The sequence below is a fragment of the Prionailurus viverrinus genome, chromosome B2 (genome assembly GCF_022837055.1).
Source record: "Prionailurus viverrinus isolate Anna chromosome B2, UM_Priviv_1.0, whole genome shotgun sequence".
Classification (NCBI taxonomy): Eukaryota; Metazoa; Chordata; class Mammalia; order Carnivora; family Felidae; genus Prionailurus; species Prionailurus viverrinus.
The window spans coordinates 68,620,972-68,645,000 of record NC_062565.1 but is presented as its reverse complement, the minus strand read 5'-3'; the positions used below and the strand labels follow the sequence as shown (position 1 = coordinate 68,645,000).

At 40.1% G+C, this 24,029-nt stretch overlaps 1 protein-coding gene across 2 annotated transcripts in view; it reads left to right on the top strand.

Moving 5' to 3' along the window:
- Positions 1-24,029, top strand: part of IMPG1 (interphotoreceptor matrix proteoglycan 1) — a 132,502-nt gene that overhangs the window by 86,939 nt on the left and 21,534 nt on the right. For both annotated transcript variants that reach the window (XM_047860032.1, XM_047860031.1), the window contains 2 exons: positions 14,144-14,643; positions 17,596-17,815. In XM_047860032.1, the coding sequence (XP_047715988.1) occupies positions 14,144-14,643; positions 17,596-17,815 (720 nt within the window). The remainder of the gene's footprint in view (positions 1-14,143; positions 14,644-17,595; positions 17,816-24,029) is intronic.

The window sequence follows — 24,029 nt, the reverse complement described above, 5'->3', positions numbered from 1 at the left end:
TCTTACTCTCTCTCTCAACTTAAATAAACTTAAAAAAAAAGAGTTGTACCTCTCAAAAAAAATTTTTTTGGCAGTTTCTTTTTTTCTTTTTTTTAATAAGCTCTATCCCCTACATGGGGCTTGAGAGTCACATGCTCTACCAACTGAGCCACACAGGCACCCCTTACCAAGAATTTTTTTTTAATTGTTTTAAGTTTGTTTATTTTGAGAGAGCTGGAGAGGGGCAGAGAGAGAGAGAGATAGAGAGAGGAAACCCCAAGCAGCTTCCACAGAGTCAGCGCAGAGCCAGATGTGAGGCTTGAACTCACGAAACTGTGAGCCAACATCAAGAGTCAGATGCTTAACCGACTGAGCTTCCCAGGCGCCCCACCAAGAATTTTTTTTAAATGCAACTTCCTCAGACTTACTGGTTCTCAGTCCTGACTGCACATTAGAATGCCCTGGAAAGTTTTTCAAACATACCACTGTAAGGGCCCTCTTCTAAATGAAATTAATTCCTTTGCAAAAAGGCCCAGCTACTGATACAGGTCTGAAAACTTCCCAGGATTCTAATATTTACTCAGGGCAGAGAATCAGTTTTTTGATTCATGTTCTCCAAATAACTCAGTTGAATTCCATTAACTGCCTTTGACAAACGTTAAAGAATAATTTTTTAAAGGGATAAAACCAAGACTCTCATTCAAATATAAAATGAACACATGTCGAAGATTTTATTTAACTCATTAGTTAATGAGGGAACCAATAAGATGTTACAACTGGTTCAAAGGAGAATGCACAGAACAGACAAATAAAAGTCAGGGATCAGGGGCACCTCGGTTGAGCGTCCAACTTCGGCTCAGGTCATGATCTCACAGTTTGTGGGTTCGAGCCCCGCATCAGGCTCCGTGCTGACCACTTTCTCAGAACCTGGAGCCTGCTGCAGATTCTGTGTCCCCTTCTCTCTCTGCCCCTCCCCCACTCATGCTTTGTTTCACTCTGTTTCTCAAAAACAAATAAATGTAAAAAAAAAAAATTTTAAAGCCAGGGGTCAGCCAACTATAGCCCTATAGGCCATGTCCAGCCTAATGCTTGTTTCTGCACAACTAGCAAGATAAGCAGATTGTTATTTTTATATCTGCACAACCAGCAAGATAAACATGTTTTTATTTTTGTTTCTAGAAAATATCAAAGAATTATAATATTTTGTGACATGAAAATTGTATGAAATTCAATTTCACCACACACACAGCCCTGCCCATTGGTTTACTAGAGCTCCTTTAGATCTACAACAGCTTAGTTAAGTCATTGCAATAGAGACCATAGAACCTATACAGCCTAAAATATGTACTATTTGGCTCTTTTCAGAAAAAAAAATGTGACAATCCATGATACAGGCAATTAAGAATGCTGACACAAATTTGCAAATTGATCTAAAACTTGTCAAAATCCACCCAGCAATAAAATAGAAAGCTTAGAATCATCTCTCCCATAGGAGGGAAATCAATGGCATCTCCATCCAAGTAAAATTTTCTTGCATCTCTGAGAACTTGAATTATTTGCATTGCCATTACTTCTGTATAGCTTATAGAGTTTTAAAATAGCCCAAAGACCATAAAAAGCACAGAACCCTCTAAAAGTACCTAACCTCCAAAGGTCTGCCAGGTGATGCTCAGTATTTTCTTGAAAAGACACCTAATAATCTTTTTTTTATGTTTGTTTTTATTTTTGAGAGAGATAGAACATGAGCGGGGGAGGGGCAGAGAAAGAGGGAGACAGAATCCAAAGCAGGCTCCAGGCTCTGAGCTGTCAGCACAGAGGCTGATAAGGGTCTCGAACTCAAGAACCTTGAGATTATGACCTGAGCTGAAGTCAAAGGCTTAACTGACTCAGGCACCCCGACACCTAATAACCTTTTATACTCATGTCACAATCTTTCACAATTTTTCCCAGCGTGAACTAAACTACATTAACTTTTTTAGGACATTAGAGATCTACTCTGAACAGAATTCACTTTATTCCAATATGCTTAGGGCATGGCCAGGCCCTATTTCATCACACATCTCTGCTTCAGGAACTTGGCACACACCGGTGACTGACCACCACTAACTGACCTCTGACTTCCAGCTTCTCATTCACAGACCAAACATGAGTCATTATTGGGCATGTGCAAAGTACTCTATTTAAGATGCTCCCAAATGAAAGACCCAGACTCTGCCCTCAGAGAACATATACTCCTGGCACAGGCATTTCCAAGCCAACAGAGATACTCCATTTTAGGTCCAATTCATCTGTGATTTTATAGCTTCCCACCTTCCCAAAGGAAAATTCAGCATCCTTCTAAAATTCCTATCCATACTGCATTGCTTTTATTGACTGGTGGGAAACAACTCTGCAGTAAAACCAAGTCTGATCATCCTTTAAAATGCATGCTTAAAGGGCGCCTGGGTGGGTGGCTCAGTTGGTTAACTGTCCTACTTCGGCTCAGGTCATGATCTCATGGCTTGTGGGTTCGAGCCCTGCATCAGGTTCTGAGTTGTCAGCACAGAACCTGGAACCTGCTTCAGATTCTGTGTCTCCCTTTGTCTACCCCTCCCACTCCCCACCTCTCTCTCAAAAATAAACATTAAAAAAATAAGTAAATAAAATGCATGCTTAACTTTTAAACCAACTTTATTTTCATTTAAACTGTTGAATATTTATTGCAATTAAGAAAATCATCATTAAACTTACCTTCAGTATTTTTATGATATTCTTATGAAAATTTTTTGTGAAGTAACCAGTTTTCCAAATTTGCACTGAAATGTTTGCCTTATTTTAAGAAATAACACTTGCTTTGATCTTAGCAGTTCACAATCAAAAATTGCTTAAGGTCGTTCTCTGAAGACACTTTCCTGAAACCAGACTGGCATCTCCAACATACACACCAGTTTTTTTCTGCAAATGAGCACAGCTTGTGGTTTAAAGAATTGCACTTGTTAATTTTGCTTTCTTAGATCATATTTGGCTTTGCTCCTCACCACATCCCTAAAGCCATGAGCACAAGTCTTCTTACCAGCTTTATTTCACAAATGCAGATCTACCAGCAAATGAAAATCAGGTCTCCCTTTTATGCTTCCCAAAGCACTGTGATGTCCTCTTTCACAACACCTACTTGTGATCAGATAGTTAACGCTTGAAGACTGAATGTTCCCTGAAGACAAGGGCCAGGTCTGCTGTGTTCATCATCCCACTGTCAGCAGTCCAGGAAGATGGGTTCTGGAGTCTAACTATGTGCCTCCAAACCTCAGCCAACGCCTTGCAGCCTTGGGCAAGTTATTTAACTTCTGTCTGTGCCTCAGTTTTCCGTCTGTGCAATGGTCATTATAGTACTTATTTCATGGGTTTCTTGTGAAGATTTAGTTAATGTGTACGATGCTTAGAACTGTGCCTGTTATGTACTAAGTAACAAAAAAATAGGAGCTAGTATTATGACCTAGCAAAATGCCTGGCACATATCAATATTCAATAAATATGTGTTAAATGAATTAATGATTGAGTGAAGTAAAGGAAGAACTGAATCAAATATTCAAACTTTCTAAGTCTAATGCCTTTTTACTCTTCTGTGCTTTCTTGAGTATACAGAAAACTTACTTTTAGAAAACAAGTTTCCACTAAATTATCAAACAATGATTCCACTGATTCTCTATAAAAATAATCAGTGGATTAACTGAAATTTTCTTTTCTGGGTTTGCTGCTCCAGTCCTTGACTTAAAGGCAACATGCCTTTAAAATAACCATAAAGTCCTCTCTAGCAATTCATTTAAGTCACCATGTTATACTGCGACATAGTAGGTGTTTAATAACTGAGGAATGATTGGTTTAGGGAATCAATGAAGAATGCATACCTACATATAATTTATAAAATTAGAGCTTAGAGCAGTGTGTAAAACAAAATATACCAGATAATTAAGGACACAATTTTATTCATACTGTTACAACAGGGAGAGCAGTTCATTAATGAGGAATGTCTCAAAGAAAAGCATGGATGGGTTTGCTGTTGGTTTTTTTTTTATTTGAGTATAGTTGACACATGATGTTACATTAGTTTCATGGGCACAATTTAGAGATTGACAGGTTTATACATTATACTGTGTTCACCACAAGTGTGGCTACCATTGTCTTATTATATCACTATTACAGTGTCATTAACTGTGATCCTTATCCTATGCCTTTATTCCCGTGACTTATTCATTCTATTGCTGGAAGCCTATATCTCTCTCTTTCCTTCACCCATTTTGTCCACTTCCTTCTTGCAACCATCAGTTTGTTCTCTGTATTTATAGTCTGGTTCTGCTTTCCATTGTTAATTCCTTTATTTTCTTTTTTAGGTTCCATATGCGAGTGAAATCATGTTGTATTTCTCTTTCTCAGTCTGACTTATTTCACTTGGTATAATACCCGCTAGGTCCATCCATGTTGTCTCAAAGCAGGTGGAGTTCTATAGAATCAAAGGGAGTCATCTGTGAGGCTTATGGGAATCTTGGGAAAGCGTAGACAGCAAGTCTTCCCTAAGTCCTATGAAGAAAGGTGATTCTTTGCAGTTAGCCCTTTCCCAGAACAAAAAAGATGGTGGGGAGATTTCGGAAAGCAAAAGGTTTGAGATGAAGGCTTGTTAACCATAGCTGTTTTCTGGAAAAGCTCAGATTAAAGTTCAACATTGTCAGCAGTAATTTTCAATGGGGCAGTTTACTACTGTACAGGGATATGAATAACAGAAATTAAGGGTCATCAATGACCATATTAGAGACTGTCTACAATATAATATTTTGTGTGCTTTCCATAGTTCTAAATTCACATTTTATTTTATCTTAATCTTTATTACTTCCTTAGATATATATGAAGTTATTAATAGAGAGAAAAATAAATTGATTATTTCACTTGCAAGCCAGAAGTGGAAAAACACAACCTTTTCAATAATCTTGGAATGAATAATTCAGAAGTCCTTCAGAATTGAAATATGACCATGCTATTAGAAGTTACAACATCGCTGCATGTCATAACCATGTAACAGTTACTTCATTTGTCCTAAAATGTTTATGTATTCAGAGAAGACAATCAAAAATTTTATTAAGGCCACCAACAAATGAAGGAAAGACATAGATGGGCTTTTTCTAAATGCATCTTCACAATCGCCTTATACAGGGCTGACTTTAATTTTTTTTTAATGTTTATTTTTTGAGACAGAGAGAGAGAGAGAGATGGGGGGGGGGGGGGCAGGGCATAGAGAGAGGGAGACACAAAATCTGAAGCAGGCTCCAGGCTCTGAGCTATCAGCACAGAGCCCAATGCAGGGTTCAAACACAAGAACCACAAGACCATGACCTGAACTGAAGTCAGACTCTTAACTGACTGAACCACCCAGGTGCGGTGCCCCTACAGGACTGATTTTAAAATGAAAGTTGTTAGAGATAGGTTACTCACAGTGAAGAGAGAAGGTAATCAGGTGCGCTGCAGCCCCGAGCTGTGTAGTTTTTATATTGTATAAGGCAGAGTTTAAGTCTAAGAATTCTCAGATTCAGGTTTTATTTAAGTGAGGGAAAGGTGTAATAAACTAAATTGCAAAAAAAAAAAAAGTACCTTTGTTGATTGATGATTTGGGAAGAAGAACGCACCATAATAGAATACATAGATGTGCATATTTCATTCTAATGGTGACCACTGGTTGAGGGGACGCTCATCTTTGTAGCCTTAGGCTGCCTCTCTTAATTACCCACTTAAATCAAATCATTTGAGAAGACATAATTAGACAGATACTTCAAGACTACAGTAATTCACATCAAGTAGCCAATACAAAGTGTATAATCAGTTGGAAAAACATAAAATGGCTTAAAGTAAATGGAAAGGTTTTTTGTTTTTGTTTTTTTAAATATGCCTGTATAGTACCTAGAACATAACAGGTGCCAAATAAATATTCCTCAATCCTGCCACCCAAGACTAGACTTTTTTTTAATTTTTTTAACATTTATTTATTTTTTAGAGACAGAGAGAGACTATGAGCAGAGAAGGGGAAGAGAGAGAGGGAGACACAGAATCCAAAGCAGGCTCCAGGCTCTGATCTGTCAGCACAGAGCCCGATGCGGGGCTCGAACTCACAAACCAAGATCATGACCCGAGCCAAAGTTGGACGCTTAGCCAAGCCACCCAGAAGGCCCCTAAGACTAGATTTTGAGGCATACCCTCATAGAAACACCTAACTAAAATAGTAGGAAAACACAATAAAGTTCCCAGCGTTTACAAATTAAGATTCTTACCATTTTCAGTTTTAATACAGATATTATTTTAACATTATTAAAAACCGTAAAGAATTGATAGTAAAATATTTTGTTTCTGTTGTATGTCTGCTTAAGACTTTTACTTAAAATGTAGATACATTTGAAAAAAAAATTTTAAACAGGCACCTGGGTGTCTCAGTCAGTTAAACGTCTGACTTCAGCTCAGGTCATGATCTTGCAGTTCGTGGGTTCAAGCCCTGCGTCCGGCTCTGTGCTGACAGCTCAGAGTCTGGAGCCTACTTCACATTCTGTCTCCCTCTCTCCCTCTCTCTGTCCCTCCCCTGTTCACACTCTGTCTCTATCTCTCAAATATAAATAAACATTAAAAATAAATAAAATAAAATAAAATGTAGATACATTTGAAATTTCACATTCACTCTCGATAACCATGAAGCTATTTTTTAATCTGAGGTTTACAAAAACCTAAAAATAATATCTGTGAGAAAAACAATAGACATATATTTATGTTGAATGACCAAACAATGGGCTTTTTAAGATGGTAATTACCATTATTTTCCAAAAAATAATTCATGCTTATTATTTAAAATGTTAAAGGATGGAGAAAATTACAAAAAAAGTGAAATAAAGATGCTGCAATTTTGCTACTCAGAAATAATTAAATGATACCTATCATTTCAGATATCTCTCAATACAATTAAAAAGATAAAAGGATAGATTGAAGTACTTGTACAAAAATGGAATTTTTCTGTAATGCCATCCTAATAAAATGGACTGCACATAATTTTACTTGACTTTAACAGAAGAAAAAGAAACTGAAATGAAGAGCAAAAAATTGCTCAATTTTAGATAAATATTTCCTTACTTCATGACATATTCATTCTTAAGAGATCCCTAAAGAAAGACTACCTAAAATATCAACTTGGAGTCATTATCATTTACATTATATGTACCAACACTAGGCAGCATCTTTGATGTACTGCTATGAAAGATAAATTTATCAAAACACTCATAGTCCAGGGACGCCTGGGTGGCTCAGTCAGTTAACCATCTGACTCTTGATTTCAGCTCAGGTCTTAATCTCACAGTTTGTGGGTTGGAGCCCCACGTGGGGCCCTGCATTGATAGTGTGGAACCTGCTTGGGATTCTCTCTCCCTGCCTCTCTCTCTCTCTCTCTCTCTGTCAAAAATAAATAAGTAAGCTTTAGAAAAAAACACTCATAGTCCAGCCATCTTCACCCCCCTACATCCCAAGTTTTGGTAGTTAGGTGAGTATTTTACAATTGTCACATTTCCTAAGTTTAGAATTGGTTCTGCAGTCACAATTCTTATGGCTTCTTGGCAGATTTCCATATTTAAGTGGATTTAGCACTCTCTCTCTCAAACCTTCTACCACAGCTTCTATATTCCTGAGTTCTCTGTTTTGATGTGTCGTTTAGCTAGCTGGGATGTATCATGATATAATTGGGGTTTCTTTAATTTTTTTTATTTTTGAGAGAGAGAGAGAGAGAGAGCACAAGCAGGGGAGAGGCATGGCGGGGGGGGGGGGGAGAGGAATGATCCAAAGCAGACTGTGCTGACAGCAGCAAGCCCCATGTGGTGCTCAAACTCAGGAACTACAAGATGGTGACCTGAGCTGAAGTCAGATGCTCAACCCACTGAGCCAGCCAGTCAGGTGTTCCAATTGTTTTAAGAAGGGCTCATGCATGTCACAGTTCCTGAGGGCTTAGCTACTAAAAGAAATACTATTTCTCTATTCACAATACTTCTAACATCAAATGTGTGGAGGAGTTTTTAATATCAATCAATATTCCAACTCTTCAGACACCAATTGGCTATTGTGCAATTTAGTATGACACTAACTACTCAGAGTTGGTGCAATCCCCACAGGTTAAGGGGTCAGCTCCACAAGACTGCCCCCCACTTCAGATGCAAGTCCCAGACTATTACTTGTACTTTTGATCAATGAGCTGTAAGTATCCGTCAATGGATGAACGGTTAAAGAAATTGTGATGCAACGCAATATTATTCAGCCTTTAAAAAGGAGATTCTGCCATTTACAACAACATGGATGAAACTGGAAGACATTGTCCTAAGTGAAATAAGCCAGATACAGAAAGAAAAAAAAAAGCTGCGTGATCTCACTCATATGTGGAATCTTAAAAAGTCAATACCTAGAAGCAGAAAGCATAATGGTGGTTACCAGGGACAGGGAGGTGAGGGAAATGGGACGATATAAAGGATATAAAGGATAATGGGACGATATAAAGGATATAAAGTCACAGTTATATAGGATAAATAAGTCCAGAGGTCTACTGTATAGCCTGCTGACTGTGGTTAATAATACTGTATTTAATATTGAAAATTTGCTGGCAGTAGATTTCAGTAGCTTTCTCTTCACAAGGAAAAAGATGGTAACTATGTGAGGAGATATTTTAATTAGCTTGACTGTTATAGCCATCTCACTATGTATATGTATGTCAAATCATGTTATTTAGCTTAAATATATACAATTTTTATTAAAAGAAATAACATTTAGAAAAATGAAAATAAATTGGGGGTTCCAACAAGCACCTTCTCAAGTTTCATAATTTGTTATAATGGTTCACGGAATTCAATGAAACCCTTAGCTGCATTAAGGCATTATAAAGGACATACTAACAAATATAAATGAACAGGCAAGTGAAGAGATACATAGGCTGAGTTCTGGAAAGGTCCCAAGTGCAGGAGCATTTGTCCCTGTAGAACTGGAGTTCACCACTTTCCTGGCACATGGATGTATTCACCAACCCAGAAGTTCTACAAAAACCACAGTTTAGGAATTTTAATGGAGGCTTCAACACATAGGCATGATCAATTATTAACAATCTGCAGCCCCTCACTTCTCCTCAGAGGATGGGGGATAGAAGTGAAATTTCCAACTTCTAATCCTGTCTTGGTCATTCCAGTGGCCAGCCCCCATCCTGATGCTATCCAGGAACCCACCAACATTCACCTCACTAGAATGAAAGATGTTCCTATCACCCAGGAAATTACAAGGAACTTAGGAGCTCTGTGTTAGGAAGTGGAAGAAGAGACCAAATGTATATTTCTTATTATATCACAGCTACTTACTAGCTATAGCTTTCAAATGTGAAGGTCAACTTGGTTTTTGGAGTTACTCTGCCATTTTTACTGATGTCACTCTCTATTATTTCTTAGAACTGCATTTGAATATACAATTATCCCAAATAAGCACTTAATTTTTTTAGATAAAGTCATATTAAAGTGTTCTGAAAAATACAGCAATTCCCTACTTCACATCTCCCCACTGTGCAGTCCCACTTACCAAAAGTAGTCTTTTGACTCAGTTAGCAATTTCTTCTGGAATTTACTCTTCCCATAATTTTAAATGCTATGCATTTTTGAGTCATCAGTTATGTATATCATTTATTGTCTTTCTATTCTTGTCAATAAAGGTTTATGTTTCTTACAATACCATTCTTCTACCACCCCATCTTCCCAATATGGTAATGACTTATTAAATCAATATTCATCACTTACATATTCACCACTGACCTATTTGCTCTATGTTTCCTTTCTGTTTTCCTAGAGTTAATGTTTTCTTTGATTTTTTTATTTGCTTAGTTTTCTTTGTATTTAATGTCATTATTCTCAAACTTTCCCCTGAATTTTCTAACATTTTTCCACATCAGGTAATGTATCACTTCCACTGTTTGGAGACCTTCCTCTCTTTCTGTCTAGACTGCTACTCTCTAAGCCTACGGAAAGCTGTCCCCTTTGCTATCATCCTTAGAATTTCCTTGGCCATCTTCTGAGTTGGATTCCCTGATCCCTAGACTTCAGGCTTCCTCTCTCTGTGTTCACTATCTTGTCTTTTGGAGCATATCCTCCAACAGTTTTGTCAAGTTAAAAAATTGACTGCAATAGCAGAAGGTTTGATGATACAAGCATTCTATATACTTGTCTCTTGAGACACCTGGGGTACCTACCTCCTTGAGAGACCCCTTCACCACCTTTCAGGGTTTCCCTAAGTTTTTTTCAGTATCCCATTTCTTCCTATTTCTTGGTTTACCATTGTTTTAGGTGAAAACATCCTTAAAACGGGTATCTGGGAGGGATTTTTTGAGGCTTTGAGTGTTTGAAAATATTTTTTGTCACCCTCACACTTAATTGATAGTATAGAATGCCATCCTAGCCATGCTGCCCTCCCAGCCAGCTGTTACTGAAACATGAAAAACACCTTTCTTTCTTTCTTTGGCTTGCTCATTTGCATTTGCCGCATGGCTAAACTCTCTCACCTCCTTCAGATCTTGCTCAAATATTAGATTTTCAGTGACTGCTATGTATACATTGCCAACCCAACATTCCCACCCATTTCCCACTTTACTTTATTTCCATAGCACTTATCACCACTTGGAATACTACATATTTCCTATTGTTTACTTGTTTACTTTCTGTCTTCCTCTACTAGACAGAAAGCTCCTTGGGGCCAAAACTTTCAACTCTTTTGCTCACTGATATATTCCAGTACCTGGAACAGTGCCTAGCACATAGTAGTCCATCAGTATTTATCTGTTCAATGCATGTATAATAAACACTTATTTCCTGTCCCTATAATATGCCAAAAAGAAGGTAGTAACTTTCTTGTCATGATAAATAAGAATGGATTAGTTTGATATAGAATTAAGAATTGCTGGTCATGCCACTTGAAGATCTGAAAGAGATTGTGGAATCTCTTTTTAGATTTTTAAACATAAAATAGATGGCTACTGATGTTTATGACATAAGTGTGTGTGTATCTTTTCCTAGAAACATTTAAAATATTCTTTCATCTGCACTTGTCTGTCACACTTTGCTCATTTTGTGCTTTGCCTTCCTCTGGTTACCAGTAGGGTTTCTGGCTGCCCCCACTGTGCTCATCTTAACCCATTACTGGCTTCTCTCACTGTGGACTTCAGCTTAACCTGAGCTCATCTACTTTGGTTTAGACCAATGTCTCTGCAACCTTTGCTTTTAGACAGGTCTCCCATGCAGAAAGTGACCAAACTAACCATTTCCTCTCTACCCAGCAGCTGGGATTCTAACCAGCAACCCCACCATGCACACTGACATATAAACACAACCCACACCCTCACAGGAATCCAACACACACTGTAATATAAAAGCCAGAAGTCATGTTATTATGAGTCTGCTCATTTTGCATACCTCATGATAAAGTAAATGGCTTTCAGTGCTTGACTTCTCTGCTGCAGTGTAAAAACTTCATGTTGAAATGGCCTGTGTCACTGCCATGTCTAATTTCTACATAAGGATCTAATGAAAAGATCATTATTTAAAATACATTTAGAAGTGGTGCTGAGATGTGACAATATTTTTATTTCAAAAGAATGACCTATAGCCTTAATAGATTCAGTCTCAAGCCAAGAGAGAGTAGAGTTTTTTAAAACCACACTTAAGGGGCGCCTGGGTGGCGCAGTCAGTTAAGCGTCCGACTTCAGCCAGGTCACAATCTCACGGTCTGTGAGTTCGAGCCCCGCGTCAGGCTCTGGGCTGATGGCTCAGAGCCTGGATCCTGTTTCCGATATGTGTCTCCCTCTCTCTCTGCCCCTCCCCTGTTCATGCTCTGTCTCTCTCTGTCCCAAAAATAAATAAAAAAACGTTGAAAAAAAATTAAAAAAAAAAAACACACTTAAGTAGGACTGCTAGAATAAGCAAAGAAAAATACGAGATGCCCAGCTAAATTTGAATTTCAGATAAATAACGAATAATTTTCATCTAGTATTTCATCTAGGAATCCTACATTTAAGTAGCCAACTGTTCTGTCAGTGAAAGGACTTCTTTAGGTTTATTTTGAGTGTAAAAGATGAGTTTTAAGGTGCTACAAAGGGAAGGAGTTAGGAATTCACTTTTACTGGTTGATGACATAAGGCAGTGGACCATTTTAATCTGGCTAACGTCTATACAGTAACGAAAGTGTGAGTAATAAGATGCTGGCCCAGAAACAGAATGCAGATTTCTATCATTGTGCTTCTTCCCAGACCTTTATCATCTAGCGAAGCAGCAACATCACGTCATAGGAACACAGGTTTATAAGCATTTATTTCCCCATGACACGAAGAAGTCCAAAAAATCACGGATAACCCTCGAAGCCTTTTCGTTTACTCATCCCAGAGCCTTCTATGGATGTCTCAGCCAGCTCAGGCTGCTGTAACAATATATCATAGTCTAGGTGACTTAAATAGCAGAAATTTATTTTTCAGTGTCTGAGGCCAGGAAGTCCAAGATTAAGTTGCCAGCTGATTTGGTTCCTGGTGAGGCACTTTTTTCTGGTTTGCAGAAAGAAGGATGCCTTCTCTCACGTGGCAGAGAGAGAAATCGTCTCTCTGCATCTCTTCTTATAAAGGCACTAATCCCATTCATGAGGGCTCTACCCGCATGACCTAATTACCTCCCAAAGACCCACCTCCAAATGCTGTCATATTGGAGATTAGGGCTTGAAAGTATGAATCTGAGGGAGATGCAAATATTCAGTCCATGGCAATGAAGATTTGAATAAAACTGTGGTGTATATCCAGAGAGATCGTGGATGTTAGAAAACACCGTTTATGACACTTGAATGAAGTATGGGTAAACACACCTAAGCATTCTCCCCAAGCGAGAGAAAAGAGGGTACTTCTCTGAAATCTGGGTACAATTCACCAGCAGGCAGATTTTATTTTAAGAAACTAATAAATATAATATGATTCTACCTTTCAGAGCTGTTTATCACTTGGAGTTTCAGTTTGGGTGATTGCACTCTAGTAAATTAGCTGACTCAGAGTCCAAAGATTATATCTGCATCCAGACAGTCCATTCATCATGCTTAGCATTTGGATTTCAACTCGGCTTTCCCACATATTTGCCAAAATGCTGCTGAAGTGATCACAGAAAGCTTCTTGTTTTGATCTGCTTAATGCCTTAAATATTGTCAGTGGCTCTGGATTTAGGTTTATTGGAATATTTTAATAACCCACCAATCTCTTATCTGAAAGTTTCATATAACCACTTTCTTAGTTCATAAATACTTACTGATTTTAATCTTGTCCCCAAAAGGGAGTAGACTTTGGTGGTTCAATGTGTTCCCACCCAAGGAAGAAATGCAAAGTAGTGGTAGAAATTATCAAGGTATACTCATGTAAAAGTGAAAAGATCTTTCAGTACTATCAAATATTTAACAAGATGTATAGCCAATACAATGTTCACATTTTATGTGTCACCCACACCTTTACTTTTGCAAAATCATTTTGCAAATTGGCAAGTTATTCAGTCAGATTATCCAATATTGGAAAAGCATAATTTAAGTTTTAAGTGGTAAAACTACCAAAATGTGTTCACTGGTGTCCAAAAAAATCCAGATGCATAAAATGCAGGCTTGCATGATTGGAAGGTGAATAAAATTTCTGGGCCCAAACTGCATAGCTAATTGGCTGGGAGTTCCAGATGGCAATGTGGGATCCAAATATGTTCCAATGCCATCTGTGTTTTGGCAACATCTGGTGACCTTGTCAGTTTTTACCAGCTGGTCCCTAGGTGTGTTGTATCTGGCTAGGCAGAAATTCCTGAAATTTTAGGTTACTGGTGGTCTTTTAGTGTCATCTTCCCAGAACTATTTGGGCCTGAACAAAATGGGTACAAGGACCCACCCTTTCTCTCCCTAGGTTTGGACAAGGGACTATCTATCCTTTCAATACCAATTTCTTGTTCTTTAAATGCATGACGTTAAAACAATCAATGCAAATGCTGTTTGTTTATTTTTTTAAGTTAAGTCTGACTTTGGATTTCCTTTCTTTCTTTCTATTCTTTGTGGAAAATACTTGGACATAATGAATTGGACTCGGAAGCTTTTTCCACAGACAGTTCTTGGTCTCCACCTGCTTCCCTATCAGACACTCTACCTTTCTTTACTGCCTCAAGCATCTTCTCTCTGACTAACCAAAGTGTCACAGACATAATGCCCGTCGACCAAACAGTACTAATCCCAGGACTAACCATCCCCACAGATGATTATTCTACCATCAGCCAATCGGCTCTGGAAATTTCACAGCCATCTGCATCATCAGGCAGCCAGGAAATAGTGAGAGACTTAGATGTAATGGATATATCTGATGCTCCTGCCTCCTCTCAGCTACCAAGATTCAGTGGGTATGTTTCTACCCCGGATGATTTCTTGGAGAATATCACACCTAGCCCAGCTTTACAGTACATCACCACTAGTTCTGTGACCACTGCCAGCAAGGGCCAAGAGCTGGTAGTGTTCTTCAGTCTGCGAGTCGCTAACATGCCCTTCTCCAACAACCTGTTCAACAAGAGCTCTCTAGAGTACCAAGCTCTGGAGCAACAATTCACACAGCTGGTGAGTAAGCACTGCTTCCGATTCTCTGTGTGTTCTTCCTTTCTGTGTTGTTACTTTATAATATAATCACTCTCTGTCTTGAGCAGTGAATGTTGAGAGAGACAAGCCTCTGAGATAGCTGTGGCTGAAGGCATTCAGCTAAAGTGTGGGGATGGATTCAGATCCAATAAGCAAGTAAGTTCTGTGGTCGACACTCCGGACAGACACTGCCACTCAGCCTCATGAGATCTTACCCTTAAGGTCTTTTCATTACAGTTCTTACTTTTTTTAAATTTTTTAAATGTTTATTCATTTTTGAGAGAGAGAGAGGGAGAGAGAAAGAGAGACAGTGTGAGAGGGGGAGGGGCAGAGAGAGGGAGACACAGAATCCGAAGCAGGCTCCAGGCTCTGAGCTGTCAGCACAAAGCCCAGCACAGGGCTCAAACTCACAAACTGCGAGATCATGACCTGAGCCAAAGTCAGACACTTAACCAACGGAGCCACCCAGGCACCCCCATTATAGTTCTTCCTATTTTAGTTTTCCCAGGGATAGTACATAGCCATTCAAGCATGGGATGTGGAATTTAAAAGCAATAGGAGCAAACTTTTCCTAAGTTATAACGCCACAAGCTATTTTCCAGCCATCAAAACGGAAGGATTCAAAATTAGAAAGGTCCACAACAGATGAGGCCAAGACTTCAAGTGTAAGGACTCTTTTCTTAGCTCTTCTTAAGTTCCTGTAAAACTAAAAAATAGCTAAATGGCTATCATCCCTGATCCCTAACAAAGAAAGTGAAATGATGATCATGATGGCATATATCTTTGATTATAAAATACCCCCCAAACTCACGTTTATTTTCTTTCTACATGTACAATAAGAGAAATGTATATAATAAGAAAGGCTCAACTCTCTGATACCTCTGTACAGCCAATTAAAGTCAAGTACCCAATGCATATCACAAAAATTGTAGAATTTCTGAAAATACCAGAAAAATATTTGTAAGCTTCATATAAGTTAAGTAACCATGCAAATTAAAGCCACATAAAAACCAAGTCTTCAAGTGAACTCTAAAAGAAAACTTTGTTTTAAGGTAAGACTTTGTGCTATCTCCCCGCCCCCGTTCCCCCCCCCCACACACACACACACCCCAGTGTGGTAAGTAGATACTGGGGCAATCTCAGGGAACAGAGACCCAGTGCACCTAGCTCAGGTGTATTAATGAGGGTACATACTAAGCTTCCATAGTGAAGAGATCAAGAATATAATAACTTAAGTATGGTGACAGATCATAGCTACGCTTGTGGCCAGCATAACATAAACTTGTCAAATCACTATGTTGTACACCTGAAACTAATATAACATTGTGTGTCAACTGTATTTCAAGAAAAAAAAAAAGAATATAGTAACTTAAGTAAGATTCAAGTTTATATATTTGTCTTCAATGTGACGGATAGAGCAGTCTGCTCTGCAGTGCCATCCAGGGACTCACATTTCCTCTATCTTATAATTCTGCCAGCCCCCAATGTTATTTCTTCATTCACACAATCAAGGCTGAGGCACTGGTAAATCCCTGTTTCCACTTGAGAGAAGAGGCCCAGGGCAAGCAGTTTCCTAAGCAAGTGATACCAAAGTTACCCTCATCCCTTCCACTCATATTCTGTTGATGGGAACTAGTCACATGGCCACACCTTGCTGCAAGGGAGACTGGGAAATGTGGTCTCCAGCAAGGCAGCCTCATGCCAGTGAAGAAGAAAATGGATTGGGGAGACGGGGGCAGCTAGTCATCTGCATACCAGATGAAGACAGGGAATCCCACCAGAGGCCAACGCAATGCTAAGACACAAAGAATGAGCCCAGTCAGTGTAAGTAGGAGAGTACCGAGAGTAGACTGAGAAAAGAAGTTCCACGTTTTGTATAAAATTTCATTTTATTTTTACAATAACCTGTGGGGGTTGGGGGGCTGGGGAATCATGGCTATTGGAATGTGGGCAAGGTCAGAGTTAAAATCCTGGTGGGGTGAGGACAGGCAGCAAAAAAAGTAGATCTGGGCCAAGCCTGGGAGATTTTAGCTTGCATCTGTGTGCTGTGTTTGTAGATGTCACTTCATGAATGAGGGGACCAACTTTCAGGGCCAAGAACAAAGCAAGATACTGCTGAGCTTCAGACATTTCTGCAAAATGATCTCAGGGATGGCTATGACTCCCAATAGGCAGGTGTGGGAATCTGAAACACAATGCCCTGGGGCCTACTTTTCAGATTATTAAATTACAGTTTGGGAAAAGTCCTTAGGGAACCACTTTTTCTTCTTCCTCACAATTCAGATAAGGGCACTGAGGTACAATGCAATGGAGAAATGGTTTGATGAAGGTCACACAGATAGCTGGGGACAGTTCCAGGACCAACACCCAAGTCTCCTGACTGCCAGTTCCTTGCTGTTTCTACTACACAGCATATGAGTTGACCATGAAACATGTCCTGCATGGACAGACAAGCTGATATGTAAGCTGTTATTTCAATAGGGTCATTTTAATTGGTTGCTTCTAAATAAATGTCCCATTTATACAGCAGCAGGTCAGTCTGCTCCTGGGCTCAGTTTGGAACATGTTTTTATTTACTTGGTTTTTGTTTTGTTTTGTTTTGTTTTGTTTTGATAACGGAACCTGGCAGTCCTGCTTTGCTGATAGCATTGGCCTAGATTTTTAAAAATCCTCTGTTCTCACAATTCATCAGGAAGAAAATCACTGCCCATCCATCTCAATACACAAATAGAAAGGTGGAAATATGGCACATAATCACTGCAAACAGATCATTAAATAGTCGTGTTCTGGTCTCACATTAAATCCAGACACAAAAGTAAAAACAAACAGGAACTGAAATGTATGCCTCAGATAATGAGAAGTGAGTATAAATGGAATTAGCGGCAGCTGAGCACTTAGAACACAGTTAAGGGTCAACCATCTTTTATTCTGCAGCTGGTTCCATATCTACGCTCCAATCTTACGGGATTTAAGCAACTTGAAATTCTTAACTTCAGAAACGGGAGTGTGATTGTGAATAGCAAGTTGAAGTTTGCTAAGTCGGTGCCGTATAACCTCACCAAGGCTGTGCAGGGGGTCTTGGAGGATTTTCGTTCTGCCGCAGCCCAACAACTTGACCTGGAGATAGACAGCTACTCTCTCAACATCGAACCAGGTAAGATATTCCAACCCAGAAAATTGTGGGAGGTTTTTGGTTTTGTTTGTTTGTTTACCAAACAGTTCAACTTTGAGGCCATGAAATTCAAATTAAAGTCACACTTGATAAAATAACATTGTGGAAGCTAATGGATCACCTTGTTAGAAAGGTGGGGCCCTAAAATATGCAGGTTCAAGTTTTCCTACATCAAAAAGTAGGGAACAAGCATACCTCTTCCTTCACAATCTGGGAGCTTTAATCCCTCCCCCGCCCCCCCAGAACACAACTCCTGCAGTGTCGTAAGAGATTGTTTTTGTTGTTGTTGTTTTTAACATTTGCCACAGCCAACCTAATTTATATTCTGCTGGAAGGCAGAAGCACTTTCTGAGCAAACTGCAACAACTGGAGGGTTTCTACCTAAGAAACCTTCCAGTCATAGTTAACTATCAGCATTTCCTCGTAATAACACAATTCAGGATGAAACTGAAACAGCGTCCTGAGGAAAGAAAACTAATCATTAGAGCAAAATTCAAACTTGGGAAAAAGCCACTGCACTATCACCAAAGAAAGAAGAAAATAATGTCCCTTCCCATTTGTACACCCCAGATCGGCTCCATGTGTGGGTTAAAACAAAGAAGTGTTAGATGTGAAGACGACTCTTAAAGATAATGGGGGTTAGCCCAGAGCTACCTAATAGAAAGCAAGCATTCATTCTGATAATAAAACATAGTGTGTGTACCATTGTAACCAGCTATGCCCAAATTGGGAACTGTTTCTACCATTAGTTTCAGAATTCTGTTTTCTAACCAATCAAGGGAAGTTTTTTTTAAATTCCCTGGAGTGCCAGGGGGCAAGGCTCCAAATCTACTGCCAATGAGACCTTCCAGTCAGGTTCAACACAAAGCTTCCTAATTGGCTATGAATTAGTGAAGTGAATCTTTAACATCCTCTCTGGCTTTCTGTAAACTAACAATGAAGGCAGAGGGAAAAGGCCTTGGGCAAAATGCAAACAAAGAGGCTCAGTTGGGAGACACATATTTTGACAGAGCAGAACTTTGAGCAACTTTAAGAAAATTGCCTCCTATCTTAGTAAGGCATCATTAAAAAGACAGATCACCCTTCGGCACTGAGCCTGGGAGTGCTTACCTCTGAACAGGGGCAGCTAAGAAAGCCCTGAGGACCCCCTAAGAAATCAAAGACCTCCTAAATGCTGGTAATATACTGCCTCTCCCCCTCAGAACTACCTCAGAACTGAGAAGGAACCAGGGAGTGCTTGGCAGTTAGGGTCACGAGACCAATTTCCTCAGTCAATTGAAAGCAATGAACAGGGACTTAGGAGAATTTGGAAAGCCTAACAGAGGTGAGGGGCCAATTTCCTCTCTTCCTTTCTCCCTTGGAGAGCTGACAATCTGCTTAAAGACCCATCCGACAAATGAGAAGGTCAATATAAAGAGCCAAGTTGAGACAGGGGAGAACTCAGGTGTCCTGCTGGCTTCTCAATGGAGGTGCCACTTAAGTAGTACCTTAGAAAGAGAGCAGGAAGCTGGCGGTACATTGCCACGGATGCATAAGGCCCTAGTGACGTTGGAAGGAAGCACAGCATAGCAATGACTTTGGAGGGCCATAGTCCTGAAGGTGAATTCTATGTACTAACAGCAGCACTCAATTTCCACAACTGGAAAAGAGATAGTAAACAGTCATGAGGATTAACTAAAAGAATATTTGCAACACCCAGCAGAATTAGAAAGCCAAATACAGATTTTATAAAAGTTAAAAATAAATAACAAGAAACTTTATGAATTCCCTATCTAAATCAAAATGGATAAATCCAATATCTAAAAGGGCTCCTATTTACTGTGAGAGGACACTGTGTCCACCTGCCCCCAGAAGCATTCCTTCCCAACAGTGGGGAGGTGGGGAAAGTAGAAGGTATGAGCAGGCAAGGAGGGACAGGCAAGGAGTGGAGGTGCGCTTCTCCACCTGAAGCTAGAGATCCTGGTTTAGTTATTTCACCAAAGGCAAGGGTAGACTCACCCAAGTAACCAGCTAGTGCTTGATTATCAGACCTTGACCATCTTTTACATTTTACATGCTTGATCCAAAACAATAAACATCCATCCACCACCGGATCACACGTTGATGAATGAAAGTCCCTGCCCAAAGGAACTTGCAGGATGACCAAAGAGGGACACTTTAGAAGGATGCTGGGATCAGATATATGTCTCTTCTATTCAGAAAGACTTTGTAACGAGCACTTTCTGATATGCCACACTTAGCTGCAAATTTCCATGAGTCTGGAAATCACTAAGGCATAATGCAGAAAGCACAGTTTTCCTTTAAGTCCCATTTCATTGAGACCTGGTCTCTAAAAAGTAGAGAATTCTAGTCCCTCTGGGCTGGTCTCAGGCAGTGAAAGACAGCCTGTGATAGTTGGTGGTGGCGAGGGCTGAGCATCCATGAAGACAGCCAGTACCATCAAAAAATAATTATTCAATGACTCTTGTTAAGATGGCGAGAAAGATTTTATTCAAGGACAGCCATCTTGATGTGTGTAGGAACCACTGCAGTGGGGCCTTGAGGTGGGGGAGAATGGACTTAACCCTGAATGTAGCATGGGCAAGTGGGAATTTGTAGCTAAAGAGCAGCGTGGTGGGCAATAGATGGAAACTTACCAAGAGGAAACATCTAGGGTAAGGGGTGAATTCTGGCTAACCCAACCTAAAAGGATTCTTGCTAAAGGCAGGCCAGGATGATCGCACATCACCTGAGGGAAGGTGTGATATGCCCCGATTCGAGAGACCCCCCCGAAAACAAACCACCAGAGTCCAGAGCCAAAGCCAAGCGGCAAGGGTCGTTTATTGCAGGTTCAAACCCGGTCCTCCGCGCACTCGTCGCCGGTGACGCAAGAGGCCCCGAGCAAGGATCTTACACCTTCTTTTATAGACAGGCACAAACAAGTTAGGGATTTTTTTGAGGTTACAGAGTTGTTATAGGCTGACATTTAAATTTGAACGCTCGGCAGAACTTGATTGGTTCCCGCCTTTATGTCAGGCTACAACCGGGTGTGCCCTGGCTGGTTTCGGGAACGGCGGGGGAAGGGAAAGATCTTTTCTTTGCAGTTGTGAGTACACCTGGTAATTTTTCTCTTAGCCTCTCAGGTGGAGAATGAGAAACCTGATTAGACATTGAGGGTGATCATATATAAAGGATGGGGGATTCTAACTAAGCCAGCTCAGCGGGATTCTTGCTAAAATTGGACAACAAAGAGAAACAGTAGAGCCCAAAAGTGGAGGCCAAGCTGAGAATTTCGGGGGAGGCTGAGTAGAGCTTGGTCCAGGAGAAACTTTGTCAGACCAGAGCTGGAGAGGCAGGATGCCAGCCACACACGTGTCGGTGGCAGCAGCAAGAGCTACCATTGGAGGGTCTGAGGAGGGAGAGGGGGCCACTCAAGAGCGAGCAGCCATCAGGCACCCACTCAGACAACACACACGCAAACACTCGCACCTCATCCTCAATTATCCCTGTTCACACCCTGGTCCAATCCAGGCAGGGACAGTCCAGACCCTAACACACCCACAACCATTGCTTCTGAACACAGTTAATGAACTTCTTACATCTATTAATCTCCTTATCTTATAAAACTTCTTGAACCTGAGGTTTTTTTTTTTTTTTTAATTTTTTTTTTCAACGTTTATTTATTTTTGGGACAGAGAGAGACAGAGCATGAACGGGGGAGGGGCAGAGAGAGAGGGAGACACAGAATTGGAAACAGGCTCCAGGCTCTGAGCCATCAACCCAGAGCCCGACGCGGGGCTCGAACTCACGGACCGCGAGATCGTGACCTGGCTGAAGTCGGACGCCTAACCGACTGCGCCACCCAGGCGCCCCTTGAACCTGAGTTTTAAAACACTATTCCAGGGGCACCTGGGTGGCTCAATCAGTTGAGCATCTTGAGTGGCTTGGGTCATGATCCCAAGGTTTGTGAGTTCAAGTCCCATGTCAGGCTGTGTGCTGTCAGTTCAGAGCCTGGAGCCTGCTTCGGATTCTCTCTGCCCCTCCCCTGCTCATGCTCTGTCTTTCTCAAAAAAAAAAATTAAAAAAAAATTTTTTTTAAGTGATATTCTAAAACAAACAAACAAATGCCCTGTAGTTACAGTAAAGTGTTCCTAGCATCGATCATCCTGTATAATTTTAGTTTGAGGGAATAGGTACAATATTAGTATTATGATAATAGAAAAGAAAAATGAGTGTCTAGATTTTAAAACGCAGATGATTTTCAATAATTTTCTTCCTTTTTTCTTTCTTTAATCTAGAATATGACAGGTATTTTGCTCCCAGGTTTTCAATGTGACTGGCTGATCCAGATTTTCTTCTTTTGGTGGTATATTGGAGTGTAAGCTGTCATGGTCATTGACAAGCAAGCTGATTAAAATGTCCTCCTAGTACAACCAACTAATCATGTTAGCTCTCAGGTCCCTGGACCCCAAATGAAGATAATTACATAGGTTGGACAACAAGGACTCAAATTTCAATTTACACAGTCCGTGGCTCTATTGCTGGCATAGTCTTTTCTAGTGTCTAAGGCTTGGGTACAGCAGTACCCATCACCCAGCATGTAGTAAAAGAGGTCTGAGGGGCACTTATAATCAAAATCCCAGATAATTCTGGAAGGTCATTTTAGCAAATACAAGAAACTTCCCCAATTCAGGTCTGATCTTGCCAGTGTTTGCTTGAACTCACTAGTACTGGCCCAATCTGTTGAGAAAACTCTCTTTGAAAGAAAATTTAAAAAGGAAATATTTAGAGAGAAGAAGGACAGCTGCTAGAAATACTGTATGCCAGGAATAAATACCTAGCTTTGCCTATGGAAGAAAATCCCAGGAATCTATCCTTGGAAAACAGAGAAGGCATCCTATAATTTTAACCTTTTCCCAACCAGGATGGCCAAATACAGCAACATTTACTATATGTCTTATCCCTTGCCTTTCCCTTACCATCTTCTTGGGAGAAACAGGAGATCAGAACTAGGCTATAGAACACCGGAGGATCTCCTGCCTCATGAGTGTCCAATGTTGCCCCATCCTGGGAGCCACCAGCCCCACCATCCCTTCCTCCTCCAACACTTATCAGAGCATAACCCTTAAAACATGAAAAAACATAATTTTCATACAAACAGGTGTGAAAGTTTGCTTCACTCATTAATAAGGGAATCATTAAGATGACGAATCTGGTCTAAAGAGGCTCTGGAAATGGAAATTTTATATAGCCAGAGAAAAAAGGAGAATGATGAGTTAAGAATGGTATGCTAAATAGAAAAGAGAACATATAATCATCTTATCTTACCCATTTTCTATACAATAACTTCTAACTCTATGGAGTTGTAAAATGCTATAACCAAAAGTAAATGCTAAATCAAAGTTACTGCCTTTTAGAGGTCGGCAAAGTGTGTCTTAAAGAGACAGATGGTAAATATTTGGCTTTGGGAGCCAAAAGGCAAAATCGAGGATATTATGTAGGTACTTATGTAACTAAAACTGGTCTTAGCCCAGAAACCGTAAAAATGTAGGCAGCTGGCAAGGTTGCCCACAGGTGATCCCTGTTCACTAGAGGGGATTGTTAGTGCTCCAGCACGACTTTTAAGGTTATGTGGTCAACTTCTCTCCTTATTTCCAAATGTTGGATGGCTTTCTTAAACTACCAGCTTCTTACTCCCTCTGGCCCTTATTTTTGCTGTTACAGAGAAGTTAAACAAGTCAATGACAATGCAATCATGATTTGAGACCCTGTTCATTCATATATTCAGTAAACACTTAGGGGTTATCTGGTACCAGTCAGGCACTATTACAGGCATCAGAACCCCCAAAGTGAATCCCTGCCCTCAAGGAGCTAAAGCCTACCAACCAAGAGAAACAGACACATATACAAAAAGCTCTAATCAGTCTACTAAATACGATAATCAGGTTATGAACAGAAATGTTATGAAGCACAACAGAGCAATTAATTCTACAGAGGCCAGGGAATGTCATGGCAGGCTTCCTAGATAGATGGCGATGTTGAGTGTGGTACCTTGGCAAATCCTGGGGGTGGGGGGTGGGGGGACAGGACAGGCAGGGAGGTCGAGGAGGGGCTCCTCCAAAAAAGGCTGGAGGAAGATGCAGACACTTCTGGAAATTTCAGGATACTTCAGTTATTTCACTGTGATAGCAGCTTGGGACACAACGTAGGGAAGGAA